Below are 17,254 nucleotides of genomic sequence, written 5' to 3'. Positions count from 1 at the left end.
GAGAGCTGCGCGTTTCAGCAGCAGGGAGGGCGGAGGTTGGAAATGTGTGACGAGCTGTGAGTTGGTCTGGAGGGGGGGGGACAAATAATCAAATTCCTTTGTTCGAGATGTCGATGCGTCTCGTGGAGTTGATAATGAGTTTTTCTTTTTGACGCCTGGTTTGACTTGGGACATGAAAGCCTCTCCGCTGTGGGACTCGGGTATTTGGTTTGAGACGCTATCAGGGCGTGCCCTGTGCACTCGGTGATGTGTTGGTGTCAGTGCAGGTGACTGACTGACTGGCGGGCTTGCCTGGGACGCCGAGTGCCTCATTGGACCTTTCAGTCACTGTCTCCTAACACGGCCCTCCCATTGAAAGGCGCGGGGATTGGATGCGGCTCCTGAATTGATCTGGTCCCCTCTCATTCTCTCTTATCTCTCATTTCACCATCTGGCTCCTCAGGGGAAGACGCTCATTTCCACCGGGCTCCCCTCTATATAAACCCAAACAGAAGCTGAGGGGAACAGTCTGTACCAACAGCCCACACTCTGCTGCCAACTTATCGGGGGAATAGTCACTATTGGATCCTGGTGGGCACAGGCTTTTTTTCCCCCCAGTAGCTCGGAGTGTGTTTGCTGAGGGAGGTCGGGCAGGCAGGAGCTGTTTCTGGCCTCAGGACCCTCGCCCCCTTCCACCCGCCTCCCTTTTTCCTGTATGTCTGACGGAGGACTCCTGGAGATGAAAAGCCCGCGGGAGGAGGATTTGTTCCCGTTCGCTCGGGAGCGGCTGGGAGATGTCCCGGCCGAGCTGCTGTCCTTGCTCAGGCAGAGGGAGAAGGAGGTGCGGCTGGCGGCCGAGCTGGGCAAGGCTCTGCTCTCGGAGAACCAGGAGCTGAGGAGGACGAACGAGCAAATCCACCAGCACTTCAGCCAAAAGCTAGAGGTGAGTGTTATCTCCACCCCCCACCTCCCCCTGTTCCCCGGGGGACAGGGGAAACCCACTTCATCCATCCTCACTATCCCACAGTCCCTGCAAATTCTCGGGCTAGATTGGCCACCGCGTCTTGGGGCAGGCGAAAGTAAATCGAAGGAGATATCCGAATTGATTTGGAGATGCCGGTGTTGGACTGGAGTGTACAGAGTTAAAAATCACAGGTTATAGTGCAACAGGTTTATTTGGAAGCACTAGCTTTTGGAGCGCTGCTCCTTCATCAGACGGACTATAACCTGGTGTTGTGTGATTTTTAACTATGTTCGAATTGAGCTACACCAGCCGCCCTCTGTTTCCAGCAATGATTGTTTCAGGTTATTTTGGAATGATTGTACAGTATTAGATAAACGTCCTGCTACTGACTAGAAGTTTTTTTGGGGAACGTTCATTAACCAAATTAACATCTGCTCTGTTGATTCGTTTTAACACCAAGGGTTGAAGCGAGTGAACATTCCAATGTCTGACTAATGGGACGGTGAGTGTGGTCGGGATCTTGCTTGGAGTGTACGGATTTGTCTGAGTGCATCCCGTCACTCGCCTGATTCCTGGGTCTGCACTTAACCATTCCACCGCTCCAGGCATTCCCAATTCATCCAGACAGGAATTAACTCCCTGAAGTTGATCAACCTGGTCAGGATCTCAGTATTTGCCATTTTAATTTCAAATCTTCAGTTTTTTTTTACCATCTGAGACTTAAATTGGTTAGAAAATAGAGGGAAAAAAAAACTTGTTTTCTATCCTATATGGAGGGTTCCGGATTTCTAACGGGATCTGGGAGCTCTGGGCACTGTTTTGATTTGACGAAAGGCATTAGCAAGTTATCTGCACTTCAAAAAAAATAGATGAGTTCGGAATATTGGTAATTTTAAAATCCAATTTTTTTAGGCAGTTCTAAACTTTCGCTTTTTTAAAAAAAGTGCAGGTTCAAACACTTAAAACTGACATTGTGTGAGACTGTGCCCGACGTGCAGATGGTTCAGAACTCACCTATGTTCCTTATTTGCCTTGGTTAGCCCTGTCAGCTCGAGCCCTACTGGAAATTTCCTGTTGCGTTATATTAATGACCAGATGTCCCACAGCTATCAACAAAAATACCGCAAGTAATTTATCAACACAATTTGGGGGTGCAGATTGCAATATTCGTTGTATTGATCTGTGGAGAAAAACGAGCAGCTGTGAATTAATTCCAGGCAATATTCCAGTCGCTGTCTGTCTCTTGGCGGCTAGTTTTCCGCGGGCTCTTGCAACAAATGTTTTGTAGTTTTCAAAACAAAATGTTTCAACAATGAAAAGAGACATAGCAAACGCGAGTCTCGGTGTAACTAAGCAAAGCTGCTCAGTTCTTGGAAGCAGGAAATATGGGAAAGAGTAATTCTACTGAGAGAGAGTATTCTGCCCCAGCTTATACTGCAAATCCACAATCGACTTTCCAAACTTTGGCAGCTTCACTTATTTCAATCAGGGCGAGTGATGTTCAGTGGTAGTAGATAAATGATAAGCCCATGTCCATATCGCTACTAGAGTGAACATATTTTTATGGAACACCTTTGGTACTGATATGGCTCAGTTAACTTTATTCACCTCTGCGCCAGAGCTAGGAGGAGGTTGACATGCGATAGTTCTGGTTTCAGGTTCCTCATTGGTACAGTGAGGTTGGACTGTGGTTCTCTTCCTGGGATGGGGAATAGCCCGGGATGGACATGCCCAGATTATGCCACCATACCCAAGGATCACAGACATCTTACAGCGCAGAAAGCGGCCATCGGCTCATCATGCCTAGGTGTCATTCTCCTACTTCAGCCCCCACACACATTTTTTTTATTGCTGGTTGGCATGTCGAGTCATAATGAAATCCGATCCAATTCACTGGCGTCTGCGAGCAGCCTCAATGCAGACGAGAAGAATCGAAGAAAATAACACGAAATAAAAAGACAAAACTGGAAAGGACTGCTGGAAATCTGAAACAAAAATAGAAATTGCTAGAAAAGCTCAGCAGGTCTGGCAGCATCTGTGGAGAGAAAATAATTAACGTTTCAGATCCAATAACCCTTCTTCAGAACAGAGAAAATAACACTTTAGTTGCCTAATCTGCAGATATTGAAACAAACAAATGTTTTGGAGTCTAAAGGGCATTAAGACCAAAAAGCCCACCCTTTTTTTAAACAATATTTCTATCAATCCTATCACCCTATTCATTTCTTTTAAGGGCAACAATCAGTTTTACATCGATTTGGCTCTCCTATTTCAGAAAGCATTTGGAGAAAGCCAGTTACTTTGAAACTTTATTTTAAAGCAAGATTGTTCAGATAAGTTTTATAAAATGTGACAGCGATGTAACTAATGAGCTAACCTTTGGTATTTCCCTCTTGGGAAAATATAGTAACAAATGATAAGAATATCACCCAGATTCATTTGGTACTTTCCAATAGTGAAGAGAGAGGAAAAGAACACAGATGTAAATGAGGTAATGTCAGTCAGGTTTTAAACAGAAAACTACGGACAAGTTTTGACTAAGCTGAGAAGGAAAGTGGAGAATTCAATTTTAAATTGTTTTTGTTCAGAGAGGTTAGATGACGTACTGGTACAGGAAGGGCAGCATATATTCTTTTAGTATTATTATGCAATGATGAATTGTTCTGAATGAGCCAAATGAATCTGATCATAACTATGCTTCTGTTACGTTCATTTACCATGAAACAAAAATACCTTCGCCTTTTGTATGTGACGTCTTTCTATCAAATAGTTCTTTGGCACACCTCCAAAAAGTTATGTCAAAAGACATAAATATAGAATGAAGTGATACTATGAATACATTCTTTTGTAATCAGATGTTGGGGAGTTTGAGTACACTATTGATGCTCAGACCACAACACATACTGTACCCAAGAGAACATCTCAGATAAAAACTTTGTAATACTCCCCTTCCAATGTCTTACATAAATCTTACCCTCAATGTATTCCAGCTTCTTATTCCTAACTTGTTCTATTCTGCTGAGATAGGAACAATTTCTCACTTCTCTAGATTAAATTCATTGGCCCCCTTCATAATCTGACTAATGTAAATCAGTTTACCAAAAAAATGCTAATTTTCTTCACCTTTTCCTGGAATTCCTTAATTGCAATAAATCACGTTTTATAAAAGTTGATTTGGAAGCGTAAAAAGGAGTTGTTACCTGAGTTCCAAAATTCAGATCATGTGAGGCGAATACATAAGAAAAGGATTGCATTGCCTGGAATTTGGGATGATTTGTTTAGCGTAGACAGCAGGAAATCTTTCTGCTGGTGGGGCAGTCTAGTACAAAATAATAGCTTCAAACACTGAGACCATTCAGAAAATAAACTTTGCCATAAATTGTGGAAAGTATCAAATTTGCTCTCACCAAAAGCAATAGATCCTAACTCAATAGTGGTTTAAACTCTGTGATGATACATTTTGACTGGCCAAGAGTATTAAAGGTTATGGAGCTAAGGTAAGTGGAACAAGTTAAGATACAAATTGCCATGACTTCACTGAATGGTGGAAAAGACTTGAAGGTTCTTTGGTTTATTCTTGTTCCTGAGTCATTTCATAAGTTGCCCTTCGTTCATTTGAATTGCAGCTTCATCAAAAAATTTGAGGTTTGTCATTTGTAATCTTGCCTCTCCAAAGCCACTGATTTATTATTTTACAAATAATCTTCAAATTTGACCCTCATGACTAATCCACCAATTTATCGAGAATTGTATAAGTCCAATCGTACTAAGCTAGTAATTATTGTTGAAAATGTGTTGCTGGAAAAGCGCAGCAGGTCAGGCAGCATCCAAGGAACAGGAAATTCGACGTTTCAGGCATAACCCCTTCATCAGGAATGGCTTATGAAGGGCTTATGCCCGAAACGTCGAATTTCCTGTTCCTTGGATGCTGCCAGACCTGCTGTGCTTTTCCAGCAACACATTTTCAGCTCTGATCTCCAGCATCTGCAGACCTCACTTTCTCCTAGTAATTATTGTTACATTATTAACATGTGCCATATTGTTTGGATTGGGTGTTGATGTTTTAATCAATAAATGGCTGAATTAATTTACAATTAAAATGCACAAATGAATAGAGCAAAAAAAAACCAAAGAGTTTTAAAAATATCGATGACTTACCAACTGGAATTGTGTGTGTAGTGCTCAAGGAATGTCAGATGTTTGTATGATGATGACAGAGTGGTCCAATTTGTTTCATTGAGTTTGGATATGAGGCACCTGGTAGATAATCTTACTGGAATATGACATCATTAAAGGAATGGAAAAGGTAAATCCAGAATTAGAATAGGAAAAGGTTCAAATTGACAAGAAGGAATTTTAAAGACCAATAGAAGGAATTTTTTCACACAGAGACCAATTGCCGTCCAGAATAGACACCCCCAGGTATAATATGAAGGTGTTCGTTCTTAAGTGATTAACAATGCAATAACTAAATGCTGAAATAGGCGAGCAAAAGGTTTTCTGGATGATGGGGTATGATAGGCCAAATTACTTCTCTTGTCCTTAATTATCTCATAATTATTAATTATCAGTAAGTTCATGTTCGCAGTTTGCTGCATGATCACAAGTTGTTCTGGTGAATGTAGTTCCCAGTAACACACATGAATACGATCCATTCTTCTGCATATCAATTCTTGCATCATATGCATGATGATGATAATAATAATTTAACATTGCCATTTGCTTGAACCTCCACATTTTTCAATTTTTTTTTCCCTTCAGGAACTGGAACAGGAGAAATATTCATCACATCTGAAACATGAGGGGAGGAGGAGTGAATGGGAGGCTCAAGTAGCAGACCTAGAGAGTGATCTACAACAGTTACAGCTAGAGCTGCAGAAACAGCAGCAATATCTACAAGAGGTTGAGAAAGCTAAAATAGACATGGAATGTGACCTAAGTGAACAAAACCAGAGGCTGGTGGAGCAACTGAACAAAGTAAGACTTGGATATATTAAACAGGAGCCTTGTTAACTATTGTAATTTTGACCAAACAATCTTTCAGTGAATTACATCAATCGCTTGATTGCGCTATATGTAATCTCTTGAGGAGGGGTCTTTGTTATTCTTTATTTTTTTCAATTCCTCCTAAAATGACTTGGTTCCATTACTTAGTACTGTGGTACTAAGGCAGACATGGGAAGACCCCATGCTTTCTGCTCAATCCCTGAGCATGCAGTAATTTACTAATAAACTTTGTGTCTATGACTGTGTCAAACCATGCACAGTTGCTGGGCACAAATCAGGAAGGACTGGAAAGTTCATCACAAATGGTGGACATCTGTTATAATGTTAGCAAGTAGCAAATAGCTACAGGGCAGTATCAAGACTGCAATCTATGGTCAAATTCCATGGAATAAGCCTCTGGGCTAAACAGAGGATACTGAATACAGATCTAATCTTTTAATAATGAGATCCATTAGCCTCTGAGCGAAAGACTGTTAGTTTTGTTTCAAGGCATGCACAAAATAGTTAAATTTTAGTCATTCTTCTGTGAACTGCATTTTCATTAAATGTTTATGTCCAAGATCTGAGTGAAACTCACTGGGTAATCTCATTGTATCTGAGGTCAAAGGGGAGGAGCTAGTTTACAGTCGACCTGCATGCAGATATTCAGGGTTAAATAGGTTTTCAAGAACTATTATTTTAAAGAACAGTTAAAAGAGTAATTAACGTATATGAACAGGTATAGCTTGAGCATTCAGCCTGTTAATGATATTCTGCTGTTTAAGTCTCATCTGTACCTTTTTAAAGCACTTTAGCTCCTCTTAAAATATAACCCCTAATATTCTTATTGAACAAACATGTACCCATTTCATCACTGAAAATTTTAATTGACCCAATGCTCACCCCATTTTGTTGGAGATTTCTATTACCTTTCATTTAATAAAGTTGCAAATCACTTTTTTAAAAAATTTATTATTTAGATTTTCAAGTACTTGAAATAGCTTAAATAACAACAATGCAGCTTCTTTAAGTTGACGTTTTAAAATATTATTCCCCGGTTTCTCTCAGTTGTACCACCTAACTGAAATAATCAAATGTTACTCAGGTCTTTGTAACCTATGGACTCACTATCCCAAAGTTTTCTGCTTGACTTCCCATCTTCATCTTCTGTAAACTTCAGCTATCTTTAAACTGTGCTGACTATCCACTACCTTACACAAGCTATTTGCCTTAGCCTACATTTAGTTCCTGGTCCCTAAATATTTAAATTTAAAATTCTCATCTTTGTGTTTAACTCTCCTTCATGTCATAATCCTTCTATATCTGCACAATCTCAATTTTCTCTGGTGCAAGTAAAAATAACCCTTCACTCTTCAGTCGAGCCAGTTCCACATATCATTAAATGTATACAGGTCTGGAAAAGTAGTCTTAATCAATATGTTTGATTTTAATTGTGTTGTTATTGCTCACAGAAAGAAGAGGTGTACTTGTTCTGATGACAGTGTAATTTGTTGCTCAGTGCTGGCTCCAGAAATTCTCATTCACCTGTAAAAGGATAGACGGGTTTATCTAGTAAGCTAAAGGAGAAATGTAGGTTACACATGCAGAAAAGGGTAACAGTTCTTCCTGCTTTAAAGTACAGTTTGATCCTAACCAGTCTGAATGGGTGCAATCGTGCATGTGGAGTAACAGAAACATAGGAAATGAGTTTTAATTAAGTGCATTCCAGTAGAGATTCCATCATTAACTCCCATTAGGGAATGGACACTTTGAAGAGAGTAATTTTGCTCTCATGCTGGCATCTTCCTGGCAGCCCTGTCTGACTAACCAGTCTCCCACAAGTTTCTATGTTGGCTTTAATCATGAGTTTTCATTATGTCAAGTCCACTGTGCGTGGGTTGCACAATATGTTATTGTACTGGAAAAACCTTCAGTAACGTCATCGTGTTGAATACGTTTTGGCCTTGATTAATTCTGTGAGCGTCATCTCACAAAGCTGCTAGCACTACATTTCCCCCACCCAACGGTGTAATGTAAACTTTCCTCAGGCAATTTTTCTGACCTTTTTTTATGGTAAGTTTGAAATAGTGTAGGTGTGGTTCCTGGGGGAGTTTTGCATGTTCCAAGAAGTCTTCTATTAGAATATTAAAGGACAGATAATTAATGTTTGCAACAGATTACCCAATTATCACAACTGCTGTTTAATCATGAGCCATTAAATTAATCTGACTTGCAATATGAGGGACATACACTTTTCCCCTTATAATCTCATCAATTACTTTTTCATTTATGCCTGAAATTAAACCTCAGCAAAACCCCTTCTGGATTTGTGGGTGTGTGTGTGTGTGTTATGATTTCAAGTATACATCTTGTACATAACACAGACATTGAATTCAAAGCAACAGATGAAGCTAGATCTGTTGTGCTGCACACCTTGTACCCAGTGTGGGCTGTTCCTGCTGTACTCGTGAGGGCTGTATCTAGTGTGTATTATACTCAATGCCCACCATACACAACTTGTGTGCTGATCCTGCTGTATCCATTGTATACTATACCTAGTGTATGCTTTGCCTGCTGCTCCCAGTGTGGGCTGTCTCTCCAGTATGTGTCATATCTGCTGTACTCAGTATATCTTGTGTTTGCTGTACTTAATGCTGTGTGTACAGTATATGCTGTGCACTATTTAATGAGTGTGTTACATCTACTATACGTAGCTGATCAGTGTTTTTTTGCTAGTCATGTTGGCACACCTTTGAATGCCTCTGTATTTTTGCTAACCCCTGGCCTCATATTTATTGAAGTCACTGACATTTCCTGAGCTGCACACCCCTGAATGACACGAGAGTGTGATAGTGATGGTGAAGGAGCACCAGCTAATTGTTACTTCATCAGGCTGTTCCCAATGTTGTTCCTGAGAATTGATTTTCCGTTTTCAAAGCTTTCATGGTTGAATACTTCTGGCCTGAATAGTTGAATCAGTTAGAGTGGTGGATGACTCTAAATGTGAGGTCAGTCTTTTTGATCAGTGCCTTCCTGGGGATTTTATTGTAAGGAATTTGAATCATCTTGTAGTGAAACGGTTAAAGGTGTTTTAATACATCGCAGAGGTACTATTTGCAATAAAATTAATGCAAATACTTATCCAAGCATAACAATGAATTGTGAGCATCCTCACCAACGCCAACCTTCCAACTAGAAAATGAGATTAATTCCAGTTAATTTGTTATTGTAGTTATGGTTGAGGGTAGTAAGAGAGTTCTTCAAATATTTAATGCAAAACAAAGGTGCTCACCTTGCACAATGTCTAATTCCTTTACTACTGACAAAAAAAGAGACATGGGGTCAAAGCTATTCATCTTGGTCTCATCAGGACAGTCACAAGAATGCCATGTTTCTAAGGGAGCGACAACTTATACCACATGAAAAATGATGACTGGTTGGCATGTTGGCTCTGATTGGTCAAGTTATTGCCATAGGTAGTGAACCAGGGAACAATTATTGTTGTATAATTCAAAATTATTGTTGCATTCATAACCTGTTTGGTCACTGTACATGATGCCTGTTTGGTTGCTTCTTTTTATTCCAATTGTCTTTTTAATCTTCTAGAATGTGCTGATTCATGCTGAGATTTGGTTCTGTTGATGCATCCCCAGGGCCTTATCCATTTGAGTTTCTTCATTGCAAGAGTCAACAGGCCAGAATGCACAGCTGAAGTATACCGAGTCCATATCTGAAACCAAGTGAGCACTGCACATGCTGGAGATCAGAGTCGAGAGTCTGATGCTGGAAAAGCACAGCAGTTCAGACGGCATCCAAGGAGCAGAAGAATCTATGTTTTGGGCAAAAGCTCTTCATCAAGAAGGGCTTCCTGATGAAGGGCTTTTACCCAAAATATAGATTCTGTTGTTTCTTGGATGCTGCATGGCCCGCTGTGTTTTTCCAGCACCACACTCCATTCTAGTCCATATCTGACTGAACCAAAGGCCCTATTCCCAGTAAAAAAAAAATTGACTTGGTACTGCAGTGCAAATATGCTGATTGAGTTTTAATATTTCCTACCCCAGGAATACTGAGCTTAGCTGAGGTACTTCATTTACTGCTCCAACTGAAATCATTTAACTCGGTGCAGGTTAGAAGTTGGCCATGGCATCAACAATCTTCATGTCCCAATGTTACACAAGGCAATGCTGTTACATACCCAGTCATCAAGCAACTCTATTAGAGTCATACAGCATGGAAACAGATCCTTCAGTCCAACTCATCCTTGTCAATCAGGCATCCCGATCTGACCAAGTCACATTTGCAGCATTTGGCCCAAATCCCCCTCAACCCTTCCTGTTCATATCCCCATCCAGATGCCTTTTAAGTGTGTAATTGTGCCAACCACTACTTGTGGCAGTTCTTTCCATATGTGCACGACACTGTGGACAAAGAAGTTGCCCTTCAGGTCCTCTTCAAATCTTTCTCCCCTCACTCTAAACCTATGCCCTCTAGTTTTGGACTCTCCCACCCCAGGGAAAATACTTTGTTTATTTACCCTATCCATGCCCCCATGATTTTATAAACATCTATAAGGTCATCCCTCAGCCTCTGATGCTCCAGGGAAAACAGCCCCAGCTTATTCAGCCTCTCCCTATAGCTCAAACCCTCCAGTCCCAGCAATATCCTTGTAAATCTTTTCTGTAGCCTCTCAAGTTTAAACAACACTTTTCCTGTAGCAGGGTGACCAGAATTGAATGCAGTATTCCAAAAATGGTACAACCTCAACATGACCTCCCATCTCCCATACTCAATTTCTGACCAGTGGAGCCAAGTGTGCCAAATACCGCCTTCACTGCCCTGTCTACCTGTGACTCCACTTTCAACCCGAGGTCTCTTTGTTTGGCAGCACTCCCCAGAGCCCTAACATTAACTATGTTAGTCCTGCCCTTGTTTGCCTTACCAAAATGCAAGAGGCAATCACTTAGTGGTATTATTGCTGGATTATTAATTCAGAGACCCAGGTAATGTTCTGAGGACCTGAGTTCAAATCCCACTACAGCAAATGGTGGAATTTGAATTCAGTTTTAAAACAAATCTGCAATTAAGTCTAATCCAATGATGACCATGAAACCATTGTCAATTGCCAGAAAAGCCCATCTGGTTCACTAATGTCCTCTCGGGAAGGAAACTGCCATCCTTACGTTGTCTGGCCTACATGAGACTTCAGACGCACAGCAATGTGGTTGTCTCTTAACTGCCCTTTGGCCAATTAGGGATGACCAATAAATGTTGGCCGAGCCAGCAACGACTTCATCCTGCCAATGAATTTTTAAAAATCTAAATTAAACAACATCTGCCACTCCTTGGCCCATTGGCTCATCTGATCAAGGTCCCATTGAACTCTGAGATAATCTTTTTCACTGTCTACAACACTAACTACCTTGGTGTCATCTGCAAACTTCATAACCATGCCTCTTATATTCACATCCAAATCATTTATACAAATGACAAAAAACAGTGGACCCAGCACTGATCCTTGTGACACACACTGGTCACAGGCCTCCAGTCTGAAAAGCAATCCTCTACCACCACTCTGTTTCCAACCTTTGAGCCAATTTTGTATCCAACTGGCTGGCTCCCCCTGAATCCCATGCTCTAAGTTTACTAACCACTCTCCCATGCAGATCCATGTCGAGTGCCTTGCTGAAGTCCATATAGAAAACATCTACCATTCTGCCTTCATCAGTTTTCTTTGTCCCTATTCAAAAAATTCAATCAATTTCCCTGGGGTGGGGAGTCCAGAACTAGAGAGTATAAATTTAGGGTGAAAAGGTAAAGATTTCAAAGAGCCATAAGGGACAACTTTTTTCACACACATAGTGGTGCGTGTATGGAATGAGCTGCCAGAGGAAGTGGTGGAGGCTAGTACAATTACAACATTAAAAAGGCATCTGGATGGGTATATGAATAGGAAGGTTTAGAGGGATATGGGCCAAATGCTGGCAAATGGGACTAGATTAATTTAGGATATTTGATCGATAAGGATGAGTTGGACTGAGAGGTCTGTTTCCGTGCTGTACATCTGACTCTAATTTAGTGAGACATGATTTCCCACACTCAAATTTAATGTTGCACGTCCATAATCAGTTCTTCCCTTTCCAAATGCATGGAAATCCTGTCCCTCAGGATTCTCTCCAACAAATTACCTACCACTGATGTCAGGTGAACTGTATTTCCCTGACTTTTCCTTACAGCTGTTTTTTTAAATAATGGCATCACATTGGCCAACCTCTAGTCTTCCAACCCCTCATCAACTTTACTAACACCTTCCATCCCGACCTCAAATTCACCTGGACTGTCTGAGACTCCTCCCTCCCCTTCCTAGACCTTTCCATTTCTATCTCAGGCGACCGACTCAACACAGACATCTACTATAAACCAACTGACTCCCACGGCTATCTGGACTACACCTCCTCCCACCCTGCCCCCTGTAAAAACTCCATCCCATATTCCCAATTCCTTCGTCTCCGCCACATCTGCTCCCAGGAGGACCAGTTCTAACACCGCACAGCCCAGATGGCCTCCTCCTTCAAGGACCGCAGATTCCCCCCAAACGTGATCGACGATGCCCTCCACCGCATCTCCTCCGCCCTTGAGCCCCTCTCCTCCAACCGCCACCAAGACAGAACCCCACTGGTTCTCACCTACCACCCCACCAACCTCCGTATACAACGTATCATCCGCCGTCATTTCCGCCACCTCCAAACGGACCCCACCACCAGGGATATATTTCCCTCCCCTCCCCTCCCCTATCAGCGTTCCGCAAAGACCACTCCCTTCATGACTCCCTCGTCAGGTCCACACCCCCCACCAACCCAACCTCCACTCCCGGCACCTTCCCCTGCAACCGCAGGAAATGTAAAACTTGCGCCCACACCTCCTCCCTCACTTCCCTCCAAGGCCCCAAGGGATCCTTCCATATCCACCACAAGTTCATCTGTACGTCCACACACATCACCTATTGCATCCGCTGCACCCGATGTGGCCTCCTCTACATTGGGGAGACGGGCCGCTTACTTGCGGAACGCTTCAGAGAACACCTCTAGGACGCCCGGACCAACCAACCCAACCACCCCGTGGCTCAACACTTTAACTCTCCCTCCCACTCCACCGAGGACATGCAGGTCCTTGGACTCCTCCACCGGCAAAACATAACAACACGACGGTTGGAGGAAGAACGCCTCATCTTCCGCCTGGGAACCCTCCAACCACAAGGAATGAACTCAGATTTCTCCAGGTTCCTCATTTCCCCTCCCCCCACCTTGTCTCAGTCAGTTCCCTCAACTCAGCACCGCCCTCCTAACCTGCAATCTTCTTCCTAACCTCTCCGCCCCCACCCCACTCCGGTCTATCACCCTCACCTTGACCTCCTTTCACCTATCACATCTCCATCGCCCCTCCCCCAAGTCCCTCCTCCCTACCTTTTATCTTAGCCTGCCTGGCACCCTCTCCTCATTCCTGATGAAGGGCTTATGCCCGAAACGTCGAATTTCCTATTCCTTGGGTGCTGCCTGACCTGCTGTGCTTTAACCAGCAACACATTTTCAACCTCAAACATGACTGTCAATAATATAAATATCTCAGCGAGGGACCGAGTAATCACATTTCTAGCCACCCACAAAGTTCTGGGAAATACCTGATCAGGTCCTGGAGATTTATCTAGCCTTATGCATTTTCAGACTTCCAGCAACTCCTCTCCTGTAATCTAAACTCTTTTTCAAAACATCATTATTTATTTCCCCAAGTCCTCTAGCTTCCAAGTCCTTCTCCACAGTAAATACTGACGTGAAATATTATTTAGTATCTCTCCCATCTTTTGTGATTTCATACATCAACAGCCATGTTGATTTTTAAGGGGCTCTATGCTCTCCCAAGTTACTCTTTTGCCCTTAATGTACTTCTGGAATGACTTTGGATTATCCTTAACTACTCTATTTGTCAAAACTAGTCATGTCTCGTTTTTCCCCTCCTGATTTCCGTCTTAAGTATGCTCCACCTGCCTTTATACCCCTCGGGATTCACTTGTTCCCAGCTGTCTATACCTGACATATACCTCCTTCCTTTTCTTGACCAGAAACTCAAGTTTTCCAGTCATTCAGCATTCCCTACACCTATCAGCCTTGCACTTTAACAGGAACCTATTGTCTTTGAACTCTCGTTATTTTACCTTTAAAGGCCTCCCACTTCCCAATCATCCCTTTACCTGCATATAGCCTCCCCTAATTAACTGTTGAAAGTTCCTGTCTTATGCAATCAAAACTTGCCTTACTCCAATTTAGAACTTAACTTTGTGATCATTTCTAAGTGTTTCCATAACTATTTTAAAACTAATAGCATTATCATCAATTGTCCCATAGTGCTCCCTCACTGACACGTGTCATGCCTTATTTCCCAACAGAAGGTCAAGTTTTGCTTCTTCTCTCGCAGGTACCTCTGCATGTTGAATCAGGGAGTTTTCTTGTTCACCCTTAACAAATTCCACCCCATCCAAGCCCTTAACACCCTGGCAGACCCAGTCTATGTTTTGAAAGTTAAAATTCCCTATCATTACAACCCTATTATTCTTAAAGATATCTGAGATTTCCTTATATATTTGCTTCTCAATTTCCCACTGTCTATTGAAAGGCCTATATTTCAATCCCAACAACGTGATCATCCCTTTCGTACTTCTCAATTCCACCTGTATAATTTCACTGGACAATCTCCTAGGAATATCCTCCCTAAGTACAACCCTGCTGTAGTCCCTAACCAAAACTGCCATTCCCCTCCGCTCCTGCCTCCCCTTTTATCCTTCCAATGGCATGTATACCCTGGAACATTAAGCGACCAGTCCTGTCTATCCCTGAGTGACATAGCTATGATATCCCAGTCCCATGTTTTCAATTGCCTTCCCTGTCAGACCACTTGCATTGAAGTAAATGCAGTTTAATTTATCAGTCTTACCTTGTTCTCTGCCAAGCTCTTGCCTGCCTTGACTATTTGACTTGTTCCCCTTATTTATAGTACCAGCCCTGGCCTTTTCTCACTATCGCTTTGGTTCCCTCCACCCTCCTACTAGTTTAAAGGCTCCCAAGTAGCACGAGCAAATTTCCCTAACAGGATAATGTCCCCTTCCAATTCAAGTGGAAGGTGTCTTTTGTGTACAGGTCATTTGTATCCCTGAAGAAATCCCAACGGTCTACAAATGTGAATCCAAACCCCTTGGACTAGTCCCTTAGCCACACATTCATCTGCTGTATCCTCCTATACCTACTCTCACTAACACTAGGCAGCGGGAGTAATCCAGATATTACAATCCTCGAAGATTTGCTTTTTAACCTCTTGCCTAATTTTCTATAATTTCTTTTTAGGACCTCATCCCTTTCTCTTATGTCGTTGGTACCAACATGCACAAAGATCTCTTGGTGGTCACTCTCCTCTTTCAGAATATTCTCTGCCCTCGCCAAGATTTCCTTGACCCTGGCACCAGGGAGACAACACATCATCCTGATGCCTCGCTGACGGCCTCAGAAACATCTGCCTGGGCCCCAGATTAGAGACTCCTCTATCACAGTTGATGGCTTGGAGTCTGACATATCCCTCATTACATTAGAGCCAGTCTCAGTACCAGAAACTTGGCTCTCAGTGCTACATACCTCTGAGAGGCTGATTTCTCCCCCCCCACCCCCATAGTATCCAAAACTGCATATAGGAGAGTCCTGCACTACCTGGTGAACTGCCTACCATTCCTATTGGTCAACCATTTACCTAACTGTATATGCAGTATCTACACCTTCCTGAAACTGCCATTCATCACACCTCCTTGCTTTTGTAAACTCCTCCAACTGCTACTCCAAACAATCCATGCAATGCAGTAGGATTCTCAATCAAACATAGTGTCCAGGAACATTCAAATTCTCCCTGATCTCCACATCTGACAGGAAGAGCACATGACCCTACTAAAAGCCATTTCTGCCCCTTTAAGAATCTGCAGATCCAGAAATTACTTTTCTCAACAATGCAGTGTTAGCAGCCTTACAGCTCAAAAACACTGCTCTGGGATAACTTAATACCAATCCTTTAATCTTAAATGTCAACCAAGAAATAGATCCCAGCATAAACAGAGTTTTAAAAAGTCCTAACCTTATTCACTGTTATAGATTTACAGAAAAAGGTTACCAGATAAAGATTTATAAAAGTCTTAAAATCAAACATTTAACTGATCAGGCTGTAAAACCAAAGGTTGCCCTCTTCTGCTGGAGTTTCAGGCAGTGATTTTTGTTTCAATCACTGCTACCTCTGGATACCTCTGCAGCTACACTGAAACCTGATATTAGACCTCCCAAGTCAGCTATGAAACAGTTTGTTTGTTATCTCAGTGAAACCCCATTTTCCGAGCCCCTGTGCAATTTCTCAGTCTGACAGCTGTGAAACTACATTTGTTAACTACTTCATAAAAAGCAAATTGCCCAGCTTTTTGCAATTCTTCAGTCTCCAACCTTGCCACTATTCCTTTACCTTTTAATAGTATTAATTGATAAATACAGACAGCAAAGAATATATAGTGGAACATGTGAGCTGGGAGCATCTACCCGAGGCAATGAACAACATTCGTCATATATCTCAGTCTCTTTTCAAAACATTGTGTGCGCAAATTAAATTTTGTTGCTTTTGGAAAATTAGCCAGGGAGGAATGGATGTGATAAATGTACAAACTGAAGTATTTGATTTACCTGTTTTCTTTTTTCCAGGCAGCAAAGATGGAGCAGGCCCTCGCCCATGAGATCAAAACACTAAGGGAGAGGTTTATGGGCAAAGATTTTCTGGCGAATGAGAATGCAACAAGGACACAGAACCTTCATGTTGAGGTGGGTAAGATACTTCAATATGAATCTGCGCCAAAGATTAATACTGGGCCTGTAGTCCTGATGGATGAGAAGTTAAGGCCTGAGATAGCTATGTAGTCTTTTCCATTTTGGACCACAGTCAAAACTACAAAAAAAAAATGTGATCAGAGTAAGCACACATTACTGCCACTGAAATTTTCTGGTACAATTTCAAGATAACTGAACAACCAGTTATCACCTTCTAGAAACAGATCCCCTTCACCGTCAGGACCGACCACCTGAAGGTGCTGGGTATTTGGTTCGGGGGGGCTGGGGCGTGCGCCAAGTCTTGGGAGGAGCGTATCAGTAAAGTGAGGCAGAAACTGGGCAGATGGAGGCTACGGTCGCTCTCCATCACGGGAAAAAACCTGGTCATCAGGTGTGAGGCACTGTCATTGCTGTTGTACGTGGCACAGGT

General features: G+C 42.3%; 1 protein-coding gene across 1 annotated transcript in view; it reads left to right on the top strand.

Annotated features, from left to right (window-relative positions):
• Window positions 1-365: 365 nt before the first annotated feature.
• Window positions 366-17,254, top strand: part of LOC132830423 (BICD family-like cargo adapter 1) — a 38,747-nt gene continuing 21,858 nt past the window's right edge. The window contains exons 1-3 of the mRNA XM_060848102.1: window positions 366-922; window positions 5,705-5,920; window positions 16,702-16,818. Of these exons, the coding sequence (XP_060704085.1) occupies window positions 695-922; window positions 5,705-5,920; window positions 16,702-16,818 (561 nt within the window). The 5' untranslated portion in view covers window positions 366-694. The remainder of the gene's footprint in view (window positions 923-5,704; window positions 5,921-16,701; window positions 16,819-17,254) is intronic.

This window comes from Hemiscyllium ocellatum, chromosome 31, assembly GCF_020745735.1.
Source record: "Hemiscyllium ocellatum isolate sHemOce1 chromosome 31, sHemOce1.pat.X.cur, whole genome shotgun sequence".
Classification (NCBI taxonomy): Eukaryota; Metazoa; Chordata; class Chondrichthyes; order Orectolobiformes; family Hemiscylliidae; genus Hemiscyllium; species Hemiscyllium ocellatum.
This window is presented reverse-complemented; position numbering and strand designations above follow the sequence as displayed.